Source organism: Ixodes scapularis, unplaced genomic scaffold (genome assembly GCF_016920785.2).
Source record: "Ixodes scapularis isolate PalLabHiFi unplaced genomic scaffold, ASM1692078v2 PGA_scaffold7__128_contigs__length_106722199, whole genome shotgun sequence".
NCBI lineage: Eukaryota > Metazoa > Arthropoda > Arachnida > Ixodida > Ixodidae > Ixodes > Ixodes scapularis.
The window spans coordinates 86,409,623-86,425,500 of NW_024609882.1; the positions used below are offsets into that span (position 1 = coordinate 86,409,623).

The following is a 15,878-nucleotide window of genomic DNA, read 5'->3' on the forward strand; positions in this document are numbered from 1 at the left end:
CATGCTTTCAATAGGGAGCTTTCTCTGCACAGATGGAAACAACTAAATCAACCCACTTCGCCAAAATATACGGCATTCGGAGCATACCAGAGCATCCTGACAAAATAATAAATTCGGGCGCGTTTTAATTTTCTCTTTCCTATAGAAAAGATGCGGAGATTTTTCTGGATGGCGACCCCTAATATACTTAAATGCTGACCGGCGAATCACCCTCCCCTGTCCCGTCCCGATTTTGTCGTCGCATTTTATTAAAGGCCAAAAATAACTCGTAAACAATTTTTAGTAAACCATGGTTTCCCCCCACATAAAAAACTGCTGTTTGCGAACGTCAGTGTCTGAGGGCTGCGGCCTGTGTGCTCCTCGCAATGGCGTCGATGCTTCGTGGAAATTCAGGATATCGATGGTCGACTACACCAGCTCGGAGCAAGTGGAGCGAAAGCTCGCGCTGCAGAAGCCAGGGATCCTGGGTTCAATCCCCACACCTGCCCGGTTCGATCTGGATGAGCATCATACCCGCGTGCGGTCGTGTATCCCTACTGCGTGTACTAGACGGTTGTACTTACTGTACTGCAGTACACTCAGTACAACCGTCTAGTACACTGCAGTACAACCGTCAGAGACGGTTGTACTGCAGTGTACTAGAATACGGGGTAGTGTTGGGACCGGAGCGGCTTGCGCAAGGCGTGTGGTGTAGATAGCGAGAGGTGTCGACACCGGCGCGTCGGCAGGAGGCTCAGTATGGTGGTGGTTGTATGCGTGCACCTCATGGTACGCGCACGTGCGGGAGCACATGCGGAGTGCTGCGACTTTCTGCTGCCTTGTTGACTGCAGCGCCGCGTTTATTGTCTACCCGTGCAGCCTCACTAGTTCCCAGTATCGAGTGTCGCCGGTCCAAACTCTACCCGGTATTCTAGTACAATGCAGTTGTGCTTCACTGACTAAATTTCTCATCGACATCTCAGACACCTGACGCCCATTGAAGCTAACTTCCGGCTGTCTTAACATACACACAACGTTATTATACTTTAGCGAAACTTCAGAAACGGCTAGTCTGAGTTCAGCCTCTACTTGCAGACGTGACTGTTTTTTTTTTTTTTTGTCGTCATTTATTTATTCAAAGTTACTTAAGGTTCCTTGTTAAGGACTTAAATGACACGAGAGAATTAAACAGTAACGACATAATAAATAAATACACGGTTTGTTGCAAGACAACGCGTCCATCGCCAAGGGCATTGCCCGTGGCGGTGCCCTTGGATTGTTGCACGGGGAATGTTGTCAAAACTGAGAGCTCAGATGCGCACAGGTACGTTGACCCGAAGGTAGGAATGCTTCAATAGCTCTTTTCGGTCGTATTCGCACTGTATTTCCAACCAAAAGGTTTACAACGTCACACGCTTAAAGTCTTCCTCCCATGTACCGTAGTCGTCCATTTACATGTTTGGTCTGGAAAAAGAATGAGGCAAGATTATTTTTATTAAAGTAATTCATAACGCAGTCACTTTTTCCATCTGGAAATTCTTGAAATATATTTAAGAAAATGGGTCTGTTTCTACGGTGCTTCGTAGCAGTTGTTGTTGTTGAGTGTTGTTACACACGAAGAGGGGATGCCTGCACGTAATGTTAGCCTCCTTAGGCAGGGGCAAGACTCGCACAGGCGGGGATAGAGGGTGAGAAAAGAAGAGAAGAGGGGTTGAAGGTGATTTGGTCACCAACCTCTGGATGAGTAGGGTCGAATCAGGAGGCTAATTTCTTGAGGGAGAGGGGACACTGCAGAACTGTCTTCTGGTATGGAGATCACAAATTAGTCGATGACAGTTGAGACGAGAAGGCGTGGCTGGTCTAGGTGGCGGGCCGGTGGGCTAGAGGCGCGTTGCAAGTCCAGTGGCTTGGAGGTATTCAAGAAGAAATTTATAAACAAGTTCTCTTCTTCGTCGACCTCCGGTAGGAAAAAAGATTTCGTTCTTTTGAGTCACAGTTGTGCTGGCACTTAGGATGGTGGTAAAAAAGGACCGTCGAGCTTGATCGTATTGAGAACAATTAAGGAGGACGTGGTCAAAGTCCTCTGGGACATTGCATTCGGCACAGTTGGGTGTACTATACCTGGAGATCTTGTGAAGTGTCGTTGATGTGTAGGCGCAGTTTGCACGAAGGCGATGGAGTAGCGTGGAATCTGATCTGGTTAGGTTTGACTCGGGCAGCGATGGAGGAGGATTCCCGCTTGCAACTTCTGAATGGGGGTGACGCATTGTGGTAATTAATTTGCACAGTCTGCGCGCTTTGCAATAACGTGGGATGAAAAGACTGTGTCTTCTTCCTTATGTGCCTTTGAAGCAACGGTATCGGCGCGTTCGTTGCCGAGGATACCCATATGTGACGGAATCCATTGAAAAGCCAACTGCCACCCTCGCATGCAAAGATTTCGGGCCTTGTCGGCCACACAGTGGGCCAGAAAGGAGCTTGGTCTGAAACTTCCAAATTGGATAACGCACTTCGAGAGTCGGAGAGAATAACATTCTTGCAAGGATTGAGGTTGTGAAGCGCATCTAATGCCGCTGCTAGTGCAGCCAGCTCCGCTGTCGTTGACGTGGTTGCGAAGTTGAGGCTGTGTGATGCTTCGATTCCGGCATCGGGAATGACGAATGCCGCTGTAGATGTTGCAGTTGTGGGATTCGTTGACCCGATAGTAAACACTTGGAGCCAACCATTATACGTGCTTGTCAGTTGGTCAGCTACAAGCGACCTTCCGACAGTGGCTGAGATAGAATTCTTCGGGAAATAAGGAAGCGTTTCTCCTACAATCTACGGCGGTTGGGTTATGAAAGGTACCGGAGGAAAGTAATGGCTATTAGGAGGTCCAATTTGTAAATTAAATTCTTGTACACATCGACCTATCTGCGAATCAAAACGCTCTTCAATGTTGGACAGCAGTGATGTCGCAGATCGTGCTCCATACATACGAGCGATACGATTCATTGCTCTTATTCTTATGTGCATAGCTACTGTTTGATCCTTGGCCTCTACGAGTGTCGCCGTATTGCCCGCGAAGCGTGGCAGTCCAAGGCTCTGACGGAGGGCAACACGGTGAAAACGTTCGAGTTTGGTCATTTGATGAGCCCTGATTGTGATGAGAGGTAGGCTGTATAATATTCTTGAGAGGATAAGGCCACGATAGAGAATCAGGAGTCCCTGAGGAGGCAGTCCAGATTTCTGGCGATGGAAGTGACGGAGCACAGTTTACAATTTAGTACACTGCGTTACAAGTCGTTTTATCTCGGGTCTCCATGTAACGTGGTCATCGATTTCCATCCCCAACTATCGGTACGTTGAAACTCTCTCGATCGGTATTCCTTTGATGGCTGGCGTATTTGCAACTTTGCGGTTTGGATGTCGACCAGGGCGGTAACAGAGGAAGGCTGTTTTGCTTGTAGATGAAGTAAGTCCTAGTTCTTCTAGAGTAGAAGTCGGGCTGTCAAGAACTTTCTGAAGCCTTTTTCCGATGGTCCTTGACAGTCCGGATGGACCGACACACCAAATTGCCACATCATCGGCGTATATCGTCATGGGAACTGTTTTACTGGACCAAGTTGGTGAAGAGGAGCGTCGCCTCTAGGTGCGTATGGCAGGCCATAAAGAAATCTTGCCACCACAGAATGTCAGAAGGCCTGCAAAGGCAAATTACCCGACTACAAGCAAGCGGCTACCCAGAGCCCCTGCTAGTAGTGGTGGCAGAAAAATGCATAGTAACACTCAGAGGCAATCACAAACCCAAGGAAAAGGACCAGGTCAAAAAACCACTGGTAGTGATGCCATACATTCAAAAATTTTCGCACCGACTGAAGAAAAAGATCGCCGAAACGCACGAGGTCAAAGTGGCCCTATCCGCCCCATTTAAGCTAAAAGGACTGTGCAAAAAGGTTAACAAAGAGGAAGGCGACACATCGGGTCAATCGTCGTGTCGGGTAAAGCACAAAAACAAGTTCGTCGAATCCGTAGAAGGGGTCGTCTACAGTGATACCATTGACGTGCGGAAACTCATACGTCGGGCAGACGGGGAGGTGCTTAAGGCTGCGGTCCCACGGCAGCCATCTTGAACAAGGCGTTAGTTCGACCAATAGATGGCGACACGCACCCGTGGGGTGGCCGAAACATTGGTTCACAGTGGGATGGCTCGAGCACCATCACGTTCCCCTCGTGGCCTTGCTCGCGCCGCTGCCAGCTGTGCTCAGCTAGCTCAAGTAGCGTGGCCCATCAAACGAATGTATGCGATAATGTCAGGCTGGGTATACATTTTTGTCTGATATAGGGACATACGGTTCGGCGGTTGTAACGGGCTTTCGCAATAAATCTTACCAAGAAGGAATCAAATGTTGATTGACATGTCAATATTCTATCAATGAAAATTTCCTCTGCAGGAATGCACGCTCAGTAGACTCAACCAGTGGAAGCGGACGTCAAGTAAACTGCTTCGCGATTTACGGTACTTACCTCACCATTTTAATGACGACTAAAATAACGTCACGAAATATTGTGTTTCACGGGGTCCGGAAGATGTTGTAAAGGTTGTTACATTATAGTTCCCGGAAAACAAATGCCGTTGCAATATTTTCGGAAGTTCCGACACACATAATGTTGTAAGTAGAGCTTAGGAAAACCATCAGAAGAAATAGGAAGGCATTTATTTGCAATGAAGACGCTATGAACGAACGGCGTTTAGCGACGGCAAGTTATGAGCGGTCGGGAATTTATAAGTTGACGTGGTTGCTAACTATGGACACGCGGATAATGAAGCCCAGTTTTGTCGGGAGATGGTGTTGCGCTGATGACCTGATATCGAACGACTCATGGCAGACGAACAAGCAAATTTCTTCTCAGCGAATGGTAAGTGTCCAGTGTCAAGCACAACACGTGGCTACCGACGTTGTCGACGTTTCGAGCACTTACCGCTTTCGACAAAAGTCCTGGCACCTGGGCTAACTTTGTGGAAAGACTCGAAGTCTTCCTTGAGTCCAACGCCATCATGAACAGTAACTGAAAACGATCCACTATTCAGTCGGTGGGTGGCGAAACGTATCCGCATCTACGGAGTCATGGGCGATGCGTACTCTAAGTGGCTCGAAGTTTACATGATGCCTGCCACGACGTCCAAAGACGTCATTGACGTTCTACGGTCTCTTTTACCTACTTTTGCCCTACCGAAAATACTTTTCTCTAATAACGCGCAAAATTTTGCTTCAAATAAATAAACAAGTTTTTGAAGAAAAAAAAAAACGGCATGAGGCATCACATTAGTGCACCATACCATCCTGCAACTAACGGGCAAGCAGAGCAGATGATGTGAGAAACGAAAAAAAGCCCTTTTGAAGCTTACAGAAGAAGCAGTTCAGTGAAGAATCGCCAGGTTCTTGTTCCGGCAGCACGCCGACGGTCTCATCTTACACGAAAAAAAACCCGCCGAAGCAATATTCGGCGGACGAAGAGCCACACCCCTCGATCTCATAATACTGTGGCCTACGAACAAAGATCGAGAGATACCCAGATAGAGAGTAATGGCAGTTTAATCGGTTGGAAAACTCGTCTATGTGAGGAAATTCAGCGGAAGTGGGGCCTTCCATGTAAAACTTGAGTAGAAAAGGCTCTATGTTGGTTGACCAGGAGGTGTCATCTCTCTGAATACGTTGGATATCAATGCCCTTCAGTGTAAATATAACTAAATCACAAAACTCTCTTTGTGTATTGTGTAACTGCCCTTGTATTTGATAGTAGAAGCTATGGTGGTGATTTGGACCTTTCACACCAGGCTCCTTTTTCTTATTTTTCGCCTCATACTCCTTTGCGGTTTAAGTATGCTTCAAGAATCTTTTGGAACGGGGACACATTACGTCAACGAGGCCATTTGTTCCAAGTAGTCAATCAGGGAATGCTGCTAGAAATCCGATCTTCATATTAATGAATAAGCCGCACTTCTGCACTGTGCAGTTTTCCTGTTCAACGTACAGTTGTAAAGCAGCATCCTCATTGATTCTACCTTATACTGTTGCGGGTGAAGAAAGTCTTTGGGTACACGATACTTGAAACAAGTCTGTCACTACGTTGTGGTTCGACACCCACTAATGTCGTCGTCCTTATGGAGCCTCATCAATTAATAATTACCTCGTCACCTCATATTGCTCTTCATCAACAGTAAGTACAATAGGCTACCGCCATATTACAATCTAAGAATTGAAAAATTTAGTCGTTCAGTCCTTCAACAAGTTTATTATTTGTAAATTGTTATTACGTTACATTACATCGAGACGATCGACGTCCATCGTCGATCTTCAAATACTTATACCTGTATATAAATTAGACGCACAAGAAGGGGGGGGGGGGTCGGTGGCCGAGTGCATGGTCTAGCGCACACTAGGGTGCCTCAATGACCTTCAGTTTAGAGTGATGCCACCCTTTGTAGTTCCCGATGCCGACAGCACGCGCTCACGGGGAAAATACAAAGAAATCGACGAAAACAAAATGTCGCCATAGCGCAGTCAGCGCCACAGACACGTGCAGGGACACACTCTTTCACGCGCTTCTGAACAAAAAATAAATGTAAAAGTGGGAACAAAATGGCCAGATGTCTCCACCCTAAGCATAGCGCACATGAAGGCACCCTAGCGCACACCAGCTCGGAGCACTTGGAGCGAAAGCTCGCGCTGCAGAACCCACCCCGCCCCTGCCCGTTTCGATCCGGAAGAGCATCCTACCGGCGAGCGGTCGTGTATCACTACTGCGTGGTGCACGTTAAAGACCCCAGGTTTGCGGCTGTCCCGCACTGGCTAAATTGTTCATCTACAGGTGAGACACCAGACGCCCACTAAGGCAGACTAACTTCCGGCTGCATAAACATACGCGCAACAATTTGCAATTAGACGCATAATAACAAAGAACACAGCGTGCCGCATCGTTTCTTTTGGTGCCTTTTTTTTTTTTTTTTTTAAACCAGCGCAAGCTTGTGCGTTCTTTCTTTTGAGACGGTTAGAACGGTCGCAAATAAAACCCGCGTTTCTCCTACCCGCCCGCTTCCTCCTCTCATTATGTGTATTTTGTTATAACTAAATAAGCTATAATAATGGTGTATTATTCATATTTACTCTCAGTTTCAGTCAGGGAAAGGGAGTTTCGCGGGAACTAGAGCCAATAAATGAGCTACGCAAGCCTTAGAGGATAGGCACTCTCTTCCCCGACAGTGTTGTGAACGCCGCCAATTTGTTGCTTGTGCAGAGCAGGCGCAACTGCCGATCGTCATGATTCAAAAGTGCGACATCCTCAGCATTAGATTCGGTGTTAAGAAGCTCATGCAATGTTGCTTTGCTTTGTCGAAAACTGTTTAAAGTGGAGGACGGAAGGGCGTTTCTTGTGATTTCAGATAAAGCTTCAAATAACTGGCAACCATGATTTTAAGCCACAATACGGTCAAGTGTCGCTACTCTGAAGCGTAGCTTATTTAATGACACTATTCATGCTCTTGTTCAAGAGGCTTGTAATACCTGGAGGGGCCATGACGTAAGCCCCGTGGATTCCACAAGCCACTACCTTTTGACACCTGCCTCTTCTTCATTGTTCCCGCTTGTGCCAGTAAATTAGCTGTGGTTCCGAGTAACGACACTTGGCTTAAAATTGTGGCTTAAAATCATGGTTGCCAGTTATATGGAGCTTTATCTAAAATCACAGGAAACGCTTTTCCGTCTCTCACAAATGTATAAACAACCCATGACAGAGCATTTCAACATTGCATCAGCTTCCTAGTACCGCATCTAATGCTGAGGAAGTAGTACTTTTGGATCATGATGATCGGCAGTTGCGTTTGCTCTGAGCAAGACCCAAAATGGCGGCGTCAAAATCAATAAAAAAAATTGGGTTGTGTGTGTGTTTATACAGCCTAGAACTTGGTCTGCCTCACAGGGGCGACGAGTCTCCCAGCTGTAGATGAGAAATTTAGCCAGTGCGGTACAGCCGCTAGCCTGGGGTCTTTAACGTGCATCACGCAGTAGTGATACACGACCGCACGCCGGTACGATGCTCATCCAGATCGAAACGGGCAGGGGTGGGGCTCGAACCCAGGATCCCTGGGTTCTGCAGCGCGAGCTTTCGCTCCACGTGCTCCGAGCTGGTGTGCGCCAGAGCCTTTTATACTGGGAGAGTTCGGCGGGTGGGTGGGGCTTACGGCCCGCTAGGTCTAGCGGACTCAGCGGGCGCCGCTTCCGCCATGATGTGCCTCCCGGCGAGTGGGTCCCCATTGACATGCGATGTATACGCGTGTAGGTTTTGCCGTTTGCGCTTTTGTTGGCGTAAGGACAAAGTCGAAAAATCAAGCATTTTGGGACGTTAATCATAGGTTAATCATAAACTTAACTCGCACAATCGAGAACTCGGCTTCCAGTCAGCCCTTCTTGGTTCCCCAGATCTTGTGCCTTGCGCGGTTTTCTTTTCCTTGCGGGAACCGGTACATCCTGATCCCCTTTTTCGCGTTGTTCGAGCACCCAACGGCACTGCAGCCCCCCATTTCTTTTTCATGTCTGGCAGAGCGCAGCGCAGAACGATCATTTTCATCGTCGTCTCTCGCTCCATGGACCCTAGCGAGCCGACTGCCGGCTCGCGTCAGTAGGACAAACGGGTTTTATCAGCCGCCACCAGCCTTACACCAAACAAGGGTGAAGCTTGCAATTTAAGGTTATAATTATAATGCAATTAAATGCAAAGGTGCAATCAAGCTAGACGGCAAGGCACATCATGGCGGATGCGCACAGTTGCCAGACTGTTTGATCAGTGCTGCCAGACTGGCGGCTGGATCAAAGAACCGCCGAACTCTCCCAGGATAAAAGGCTCTGGTGTGCGCTAGACCACTCGGCCACCGATCCCCTCGTCAAAATCAATTTTGGGGAACTGAGTGCCGATACTTTAAAGCTCATGTAGTGACTCTAGGCATAAAGTGAACCCGGGTGTATTTTTTTCCTCTTCGTCTTTATTGTTTATTGACTTCAATCCTATCGAATAATGAACGCATTATATCACGGTACGCTTGTGTAATTACTTGTCTTAGATTTATTAGCCTGACCCAGTATTTAAACCATTCATTTATCGATAGTAAATCTTCCAATATATTTTTTAAATGTGAAGGTATAAAGACACGGAGATTGATGATGATACAGACGCCAACGCCGCCCTCGGAAATTTTTTGAACACTAGAAATCAGCAGTTTGTCTGCCATCCGCCAGGTAGCACAACAAAACACCCAAACAGTTTTTAATTGTTTTTAAAATTAGCTAAGCTCTACACATATTAAGAAACCAAAGTAAGATCATTGTGAAAATTTAATACATCGCAATGTATATTTATTCCAAACAATAAATGTTATTAAATGCCAATAAATCTGTTTGATGTCCAAAACAGATATGCGTCAAAAACAGGTAAGTTTGAAAATGAAAAAAAGCCATCGTCCACCTCTTGGGCAACCATTGTAGCTCTAAATGTTATAAAATATTTTATCATAGTTTAATTATTTCTTCAGCGGCATTTGAACTACCATGACTCGAAGCACAAAAAAGTGCTACGTTTGCTATAAAATATCTAAACAAAAAAAATTTTACACAACATTAAGTTTTTTCCTGCATATTACCAATTATAAGTACTGCATCTGTAGCTAATTTCATTGCCCTAGCGCTTGTCATTCAAAACATATTTGTGCTGAAAAATGTCAATTTTAGGGTAATATTTGGAGGGATCAAAAAAACAAAGTAGTGCAAATACCAAAAAAGTGTATCGTTACATTCTGCTCCGACATCATCTTAACAAAACTGCTATATTGGAACCGTGTTATCTTTAATGGATCGTTCATAAAACATGAACTCGCGGAGCAAGTGAGGGTCCGCGCCATCATATTCGCAACGCTACAAACGCGCATGAACAGTAAAAACCAACACATACATAATATCAAATGAAAGAGGATTGCATTGCCTTTCGAATGACGTCAATCCCACAAAACAGTATTTAAAAGGAGATGAGTAATGGCCTGCCAAAAAGTACCTAAACTGCCACATTCAGTGGGACCGTGGCCTTAAATGACAGACTCAGAGAACATAAATATGCATGCGGGCAATTGCAAGCACCTGGCAACTTAGCAGCGCATTGCGCAAGATGCAGCTGCGAACCGCTATTTGGAAATACATCAGTTATGGACAGATAGGAAAACAGAAACAAGCGAGAAATCATAGAAGCCTTCCACATGGCACCAGGGAAGCATGGCACGTGTGTCAGTGATCCTTCCATTGCACTGAACGAAAAGGAAATTGAACTGCTGAGACACTACATAGCATAACGAGGCGGACACCAGCGCCAGCTCTAAGGTTTCCTCTCACACCACAAAAACCGAACGTTTGTCAGAAAAGGGGAAAACACCACAAAAATCGAAAGTCCACACATCTTCATGAAGACATTTAATATTCTTTCATAGCTTTCGCTCCTTTCCAAACTCACGCATTGGGAAACGCATGAAAAAAAGAAAAAAATAAACAGCTCTTTGTCTGCGCCCATTCGTGTTCGTTGTGTTTCTACTCATCTCAATGTAAACTCATCCTTTTCCTTTCAATTTCTGGTCACGCGTTTGTTCTGTATAACTTCGCAGCGCAGCACGTCTATTAAAGGTGTATCCACACGACGGACCAAATTGCTCTTTTGGTCCGCGGGCCGCGCATCATGTGATCTTACGTCACCGGTTTTTGAGGTCCGCCGGCGGTCCGCGGCCCGCGCTTTTGAGAAATGCGAAGCGACTTTTCTCGCCCGGACCTTGGCGGCGGACCGCGGCGTTTTTAGTGTAATTGAAGCGCTAAGTCTGGCAACAAGCTGACTTTCGTTGTTTGGATTGAAATCCAAATCCAAAGTCGTTTTCTTTTGGCGCCAACTGTGGAAGACGAAGAAGACGAACCTTTTGTTGTGCGACGATGCAACTTTTTACTTCATCGCGCTCATGGAGCAATTCCCCGCTCTGTGGGACAATAGTCGCGACAACTACCCAAATAATCATCTAAAGATGTCCCCATGCCTTTTCCGGTTCACTTAAGTCGTCCTCGTCCTCAATATTCAACGCCAGGGCCACCTCGGCCAACCGTCTCTTTCGTTCAACCTCCATCTTGGCTCCTTACAAATAGCCTCAAAGCAGCTCGCTGCATGCGTTTGGCGGAGCTGTGAGGTCGAGGGTTAGACCGGCCCGTTCGGTCTGTCGTCTGCTCTTCTGGTCCGCCGTGTGGATGCTCATTGCAGCCGGGCGGCCCGCGGGCCGTGCATCACGTGATCAATCGGTCCGCGGCCCGGTCCGTCGTGTGGATACACCTTAATGTACAACCAACTAGCCCAAACCCAAGTCCAAGCCGGTACTGTGTTCATCCAGATAGGAACAAGCAGGGGTGGGGCCAACGATGTAGAGGGGCTTAGAATGAGAAACCGGAAGTTCGGAAGTGACACCCCCCCCCCCCCCCCCCGGTTGCCGCCATGTTTTACGCAAATGTGACCACTCGTCACGTGACCTCACAAGAGCCGTGACGTCGCAGGTAAGATGGCAGCGCCCAGAGCTGGCGGATGCGAGTTTGTTCGGTGCGCGGCAGCCGTGATGTGCGGCGGCTTTCCGACGATTTCGGGTTTTTTCATGCTCGCTGACGCAGATATAATGTGAAAATATAAAGGAATTACACTTTTAATCCTTTTTGCGCAAGATAGTTCTGGATCATCTGGATATTAACACCTGTGAGACAGCATCAGCCGTATCGCCGTACCGGTGCTCAGATTCGGGACCTCTCCGAGGATCGATAGAACTTTGAGTGCTTTTAGCATGAAATTTTCGCATTCTCTTAGCTTTGTTTAAACGTTGGAATGTCTGAGAATCGACGCGAAAGGTATACGTCGCGTTAGAGACTAGGAGAAGTTGTTTCAGGCCTGCGTCACCGAATAACCATAACAACTTTTACCGAGGAAGCTCCTGCGATCTTTAACGCTTTGTGCTAATCGAAAATTCTACATTCAATCACTTTTCTTTCTTTTTGGTGAGTGCGAAGTGCACACTTATTTTGAGCTACGAGGATGACGTTTTATTGAGTGTGGGGATGACTAAATCGTTGCAGGCACCTGCTTCAAAGCTATTCGACTTGCAATAAGAACAACTGTTTTGGTGTAGGCATAGATTAACTGCACCTTTTTCTCTTTCGTAGTATTTATTGCAGCAATACTTTTTTCATCAAGAGGGCATTGTATTAGTCGGTCAATTATTTACTTGTTCTAATTACCTGGATAAGATGATTCATATTTGGTTCATCCCTTGCCTGAAGAGCAGTCTTGTTGAAAATAGTTTACCATTCCTTTCGGTCTCTTCAGTAGCCTTTTTTGAAAAGTGTGGGTTTCCTATACTTCGTATCATTGTAACCTGGAAAAGGGCAACCGCCACAGCCCCCTCGAGCCAATCAGAAAGACAGAGCGAAGGTGTGTCACAAACCTGTGCAGACGAGCACTCTGAATGGCATGTTGTCATGTGCCTCTCTACAACGTGCATATTGGCTCACTGAGACTGTTGCCTTTGCTGTTTGCAGAATTGTGATGAAATGAATTACAGTAGCTACTACTCTAAATACCCCAGGCTTTCATACTTTGGACATTTGTTCGACAAGAATGTTATGTCCGCCATCACTGTGAACTCGGCTCAGCGCCTATTGGACTCGAATGCTGCATTAGCATTAGCCGTGAACTGGGGCCCATTTCTGTGCTTTACGCCGTACAAAAATGGTGAGAGTTGTGTTGCTTAATGGGGTTCTGCAAAGGGTCTATTGTGTCATACGTATAGGAAGTGTCCTGCTATATAACGATGCATCAACACATTCGAATAAAGTTTATGCTCAGAGGTGCCTTCAGGAGAAGTGGAATGAGTGCAGCCCAATCCAACAAGTCTGCCAGTCTGGTATGCCCCATTAAATAATATTGAAGGGTCAGAGATGCGAGTGTCCTCAAAAGCACCTACGCGTGTGGTGAACACAATTCTTGGTGTATAAACTCTCAAGGCGTAAAGGTAAGCGGAAATAGGTTTATCTGGTTAGTGTATCAAATATGTTTATTTCCACTGGATTACATAATTATTGATTTTTAGTTAATGGTTTCAGAACGAGTTCTTTCTGCGACAGTCTCCTGTCAGGCGCTCAGTCGTAATACCTGTGGATCTTGTTGTCGGATAACGCTCCTGGCAGGTCGGTGTTCAGTTTGGTCGAGTAGCAACTTTGACTGACTGATGCCGTCTTGTAATCATACGTCATGTGCGCCCACTGACATCTGATGCACTGAAGCTGCTGCAGGGCTGGCTTCTAATCCGCAAAATGTTCCTGGTAGTTTTCTGCATCAATGCAGCAAGCTCGGGCATGTATTGCTTATGTGGCTGTGCCTTTTGCTGTACCGTTGACTTGATAGCTGGCAACATGTTTGTTTGCTATCCAAGCCATTTCACTTCCATTTCGTAATGTAGATTAGTTCTCCATCCCATGAGCACTGCAACTTGGGCAAGTCTTGTGTGGCAAAGTGAAGTCTCGTGATGCTTGCGATCCACTTTTGAGAGCAACCAACCATTCTATTTGTTTAGGTCACTGAGCGGCATTCACCCTCAAAGTTCAAAATTGTGTGCTTTGAGGCGTGGACACAGATATTTAGTCTCAGCAAATTATTAGGTATTGTCCTTGGACGACAACCGACACCAGATCAACTCTCCTTGCATTGCCACTCACCTGCTTTGTCGTGCGTACCTTCCGTCCAGATGAAGTAGATCACGAGCTTCGGGGTAATGTCGGCACCAGGGACAAAGACCGCCAAAGATAATCCTCAATCTTCCCCAGACGCTCGTGGAGACGTGGTCGAGGGTCGTTAGGCACGAACCCTTGTAGGCCAATTCATTGGTACGGGCACCTCCAGTAGACATGGTCGGCCACATGCAGTGGTAGCAGAGTGGTTTTCGGTCGGCCATTCGCAGTATCTCCGTTTTCCTCGGTGTACTTTGATTTGATTTTGATTTATTTTGCACAGATCAGGCACGTACACGGCAGCGTGCAAGGCGAAGCAGAGAGGTTAAAACCCTTACGCCTGTGCGCCTGCTTGCCTGCCGCCGTGTACATAAGAGTCACAAATTGACGTCCACAAAACTAAGATAAGATGCGACAAGGAAATAAAATAATGACAATGAAGCTAAATACAGGGTGAGAAAGCTGAAAGTTTGCGCCAGTTTAGATTAGAGCACAGTTCACACCCGCAACCGAGTAGGACGGAGAGAGGCAAGACCGGCCCCCAAGCCCCCCGCGACGCCCTAAGACCAGCTCCGCAGCAGTGCGTCCGGTCCCAAGACGTCGCAAGAGGCCCAAAAGGCCCAGCCCCACCCCTCCTTCGTCCCACTCCACCGCAAGTGCGCGAGCGGCGCCTAACCCTGACTCGAAGACATTTGTCCTGCGAAGACTCTACAGAGAGCCTGGGACTCCTCAGGCTCCCTGGGCAAAGGACTACGGGCAGCCAATGGCATGGACAAAAAGTCCCTGATAGCCGCAGGCAACAATGATTCACTGTGTCGCAGAGTCCTGCCACGGAGTGGTTGAGGCTGCCCGGTCCTTTTGCTGACACGTACGAGGGCGGACAGTCTGTTGCCAGGAAGTGACCCGTCGAGCAGATGGCACAGCACTCGGACCCGCGAAATTCTTCGCCTCTGGTCGAGAGGACGCCAGCCAAGGACCTTCAACCTCGCGGGGTACGATATATCAGCATGGCCTGAGATCCGAGCACAGATGATGCGTGATGCACGACGCTGTACACTTTCTAGGCGGTCGAGGAGGTGTTGTTGAGGAGGCGACCACACTGCGCAGCAGTATTCTAACGAGGGTAGGACCAGGGCAGTATAAAGTGTGCGCAGTGCCGCCGGTCCACTCGGCCTTGTCACTCGAGAAACAAAACCCAAAGTCCTCCGGGCAGTTGCAACAACAGTTGCAATGTGTGCGGAAAAGTCCAAGTTCCGCGAGAAGGTGACACCCAATATAGTCAGGTGGTCCGAAATAGTAAGAGGAGCACCTCCGGCAGTGTAAGAGGGTTTGTCGCGTTTTTTACTGTTCGTGAAACGCATCACACCACTCTTGGAGGTACTGAGACGAAGGTGTTGCGCTGTGGTCCAGTCCTCAACCTCAGCAAGATACAGTTGGAGGTGATCTGCGTCAGATTGTGATGACACTGACGCCACAATTGACGTATCGTCCGCGTACTGCACCAGAAGACACTTCTCACTGCGTGGCATGTCGTTCACATAGAGCAGGAACTTTGTTCAGCGCGGACCTACACTGGTTCTTCCTGATGTCGGGAATGCTTCGGCTTTTGGGTGTCTCGTTGAATTGACATTGAATAGTAACAGGTAGCCGGTGTTGGTCGTTGTGGCTTTGTGGCATAAGTCGCCCTCCTTTCGTCAGATGCCGCTTCGCTCGAAGAAGTCTCCAGTTGAAATGCCTGCTGAACTTCTTCTGAAACAATCTCGGCGATCAAAATAAAAGCCGGGCAACTGATGGCAGGAACTAGCTTCCTTATCTCCTCCTTGACACCGTTGCGAATGATGTCACGGATGCCTGAGGGGCTGGCGTCGAAGTTGCAGCTGGACGACTCGAGTGTCGCGACGCCGGGGAGTTGTTGATAGTGACATGCTCGGGCCTGCAGTGTACATTCAATGTTGGAAGCTTCATTGATATGAACCCTTCGACTGTTAATACTGCAGATTGGGCGAGTTGGTAAGGCATCATTACGAACCAGCGCAAGTAGACATTTATTCAAAATCCAAACACACAAAAAAATACACTCAC

General features: G+C 47.4%; 1 protein-coding gene across 1 annotated transcript; it reads right to left on the minus strand.

The window, feature by feature from the left end:
• Positions 1 to 14,456: 14,456 nt before the first annotated feature.
• Positions 14,457 to 15,325, minus strand: LOC115330848. The gene has a single exon (XM_029992895.4). The coding sequence runs from the start codon at positions 15,323 to 15,325 to the stop codon at positions 14,468 to 14,470; it is 858 nt and encodes a 285-aa protein (XP_029848755.2). The 3' UTR covers positions 14,457 to 14,467.
• Between the last annotated feature and the right edge of the window lie 553 nt (positions 15,326 to 15,878).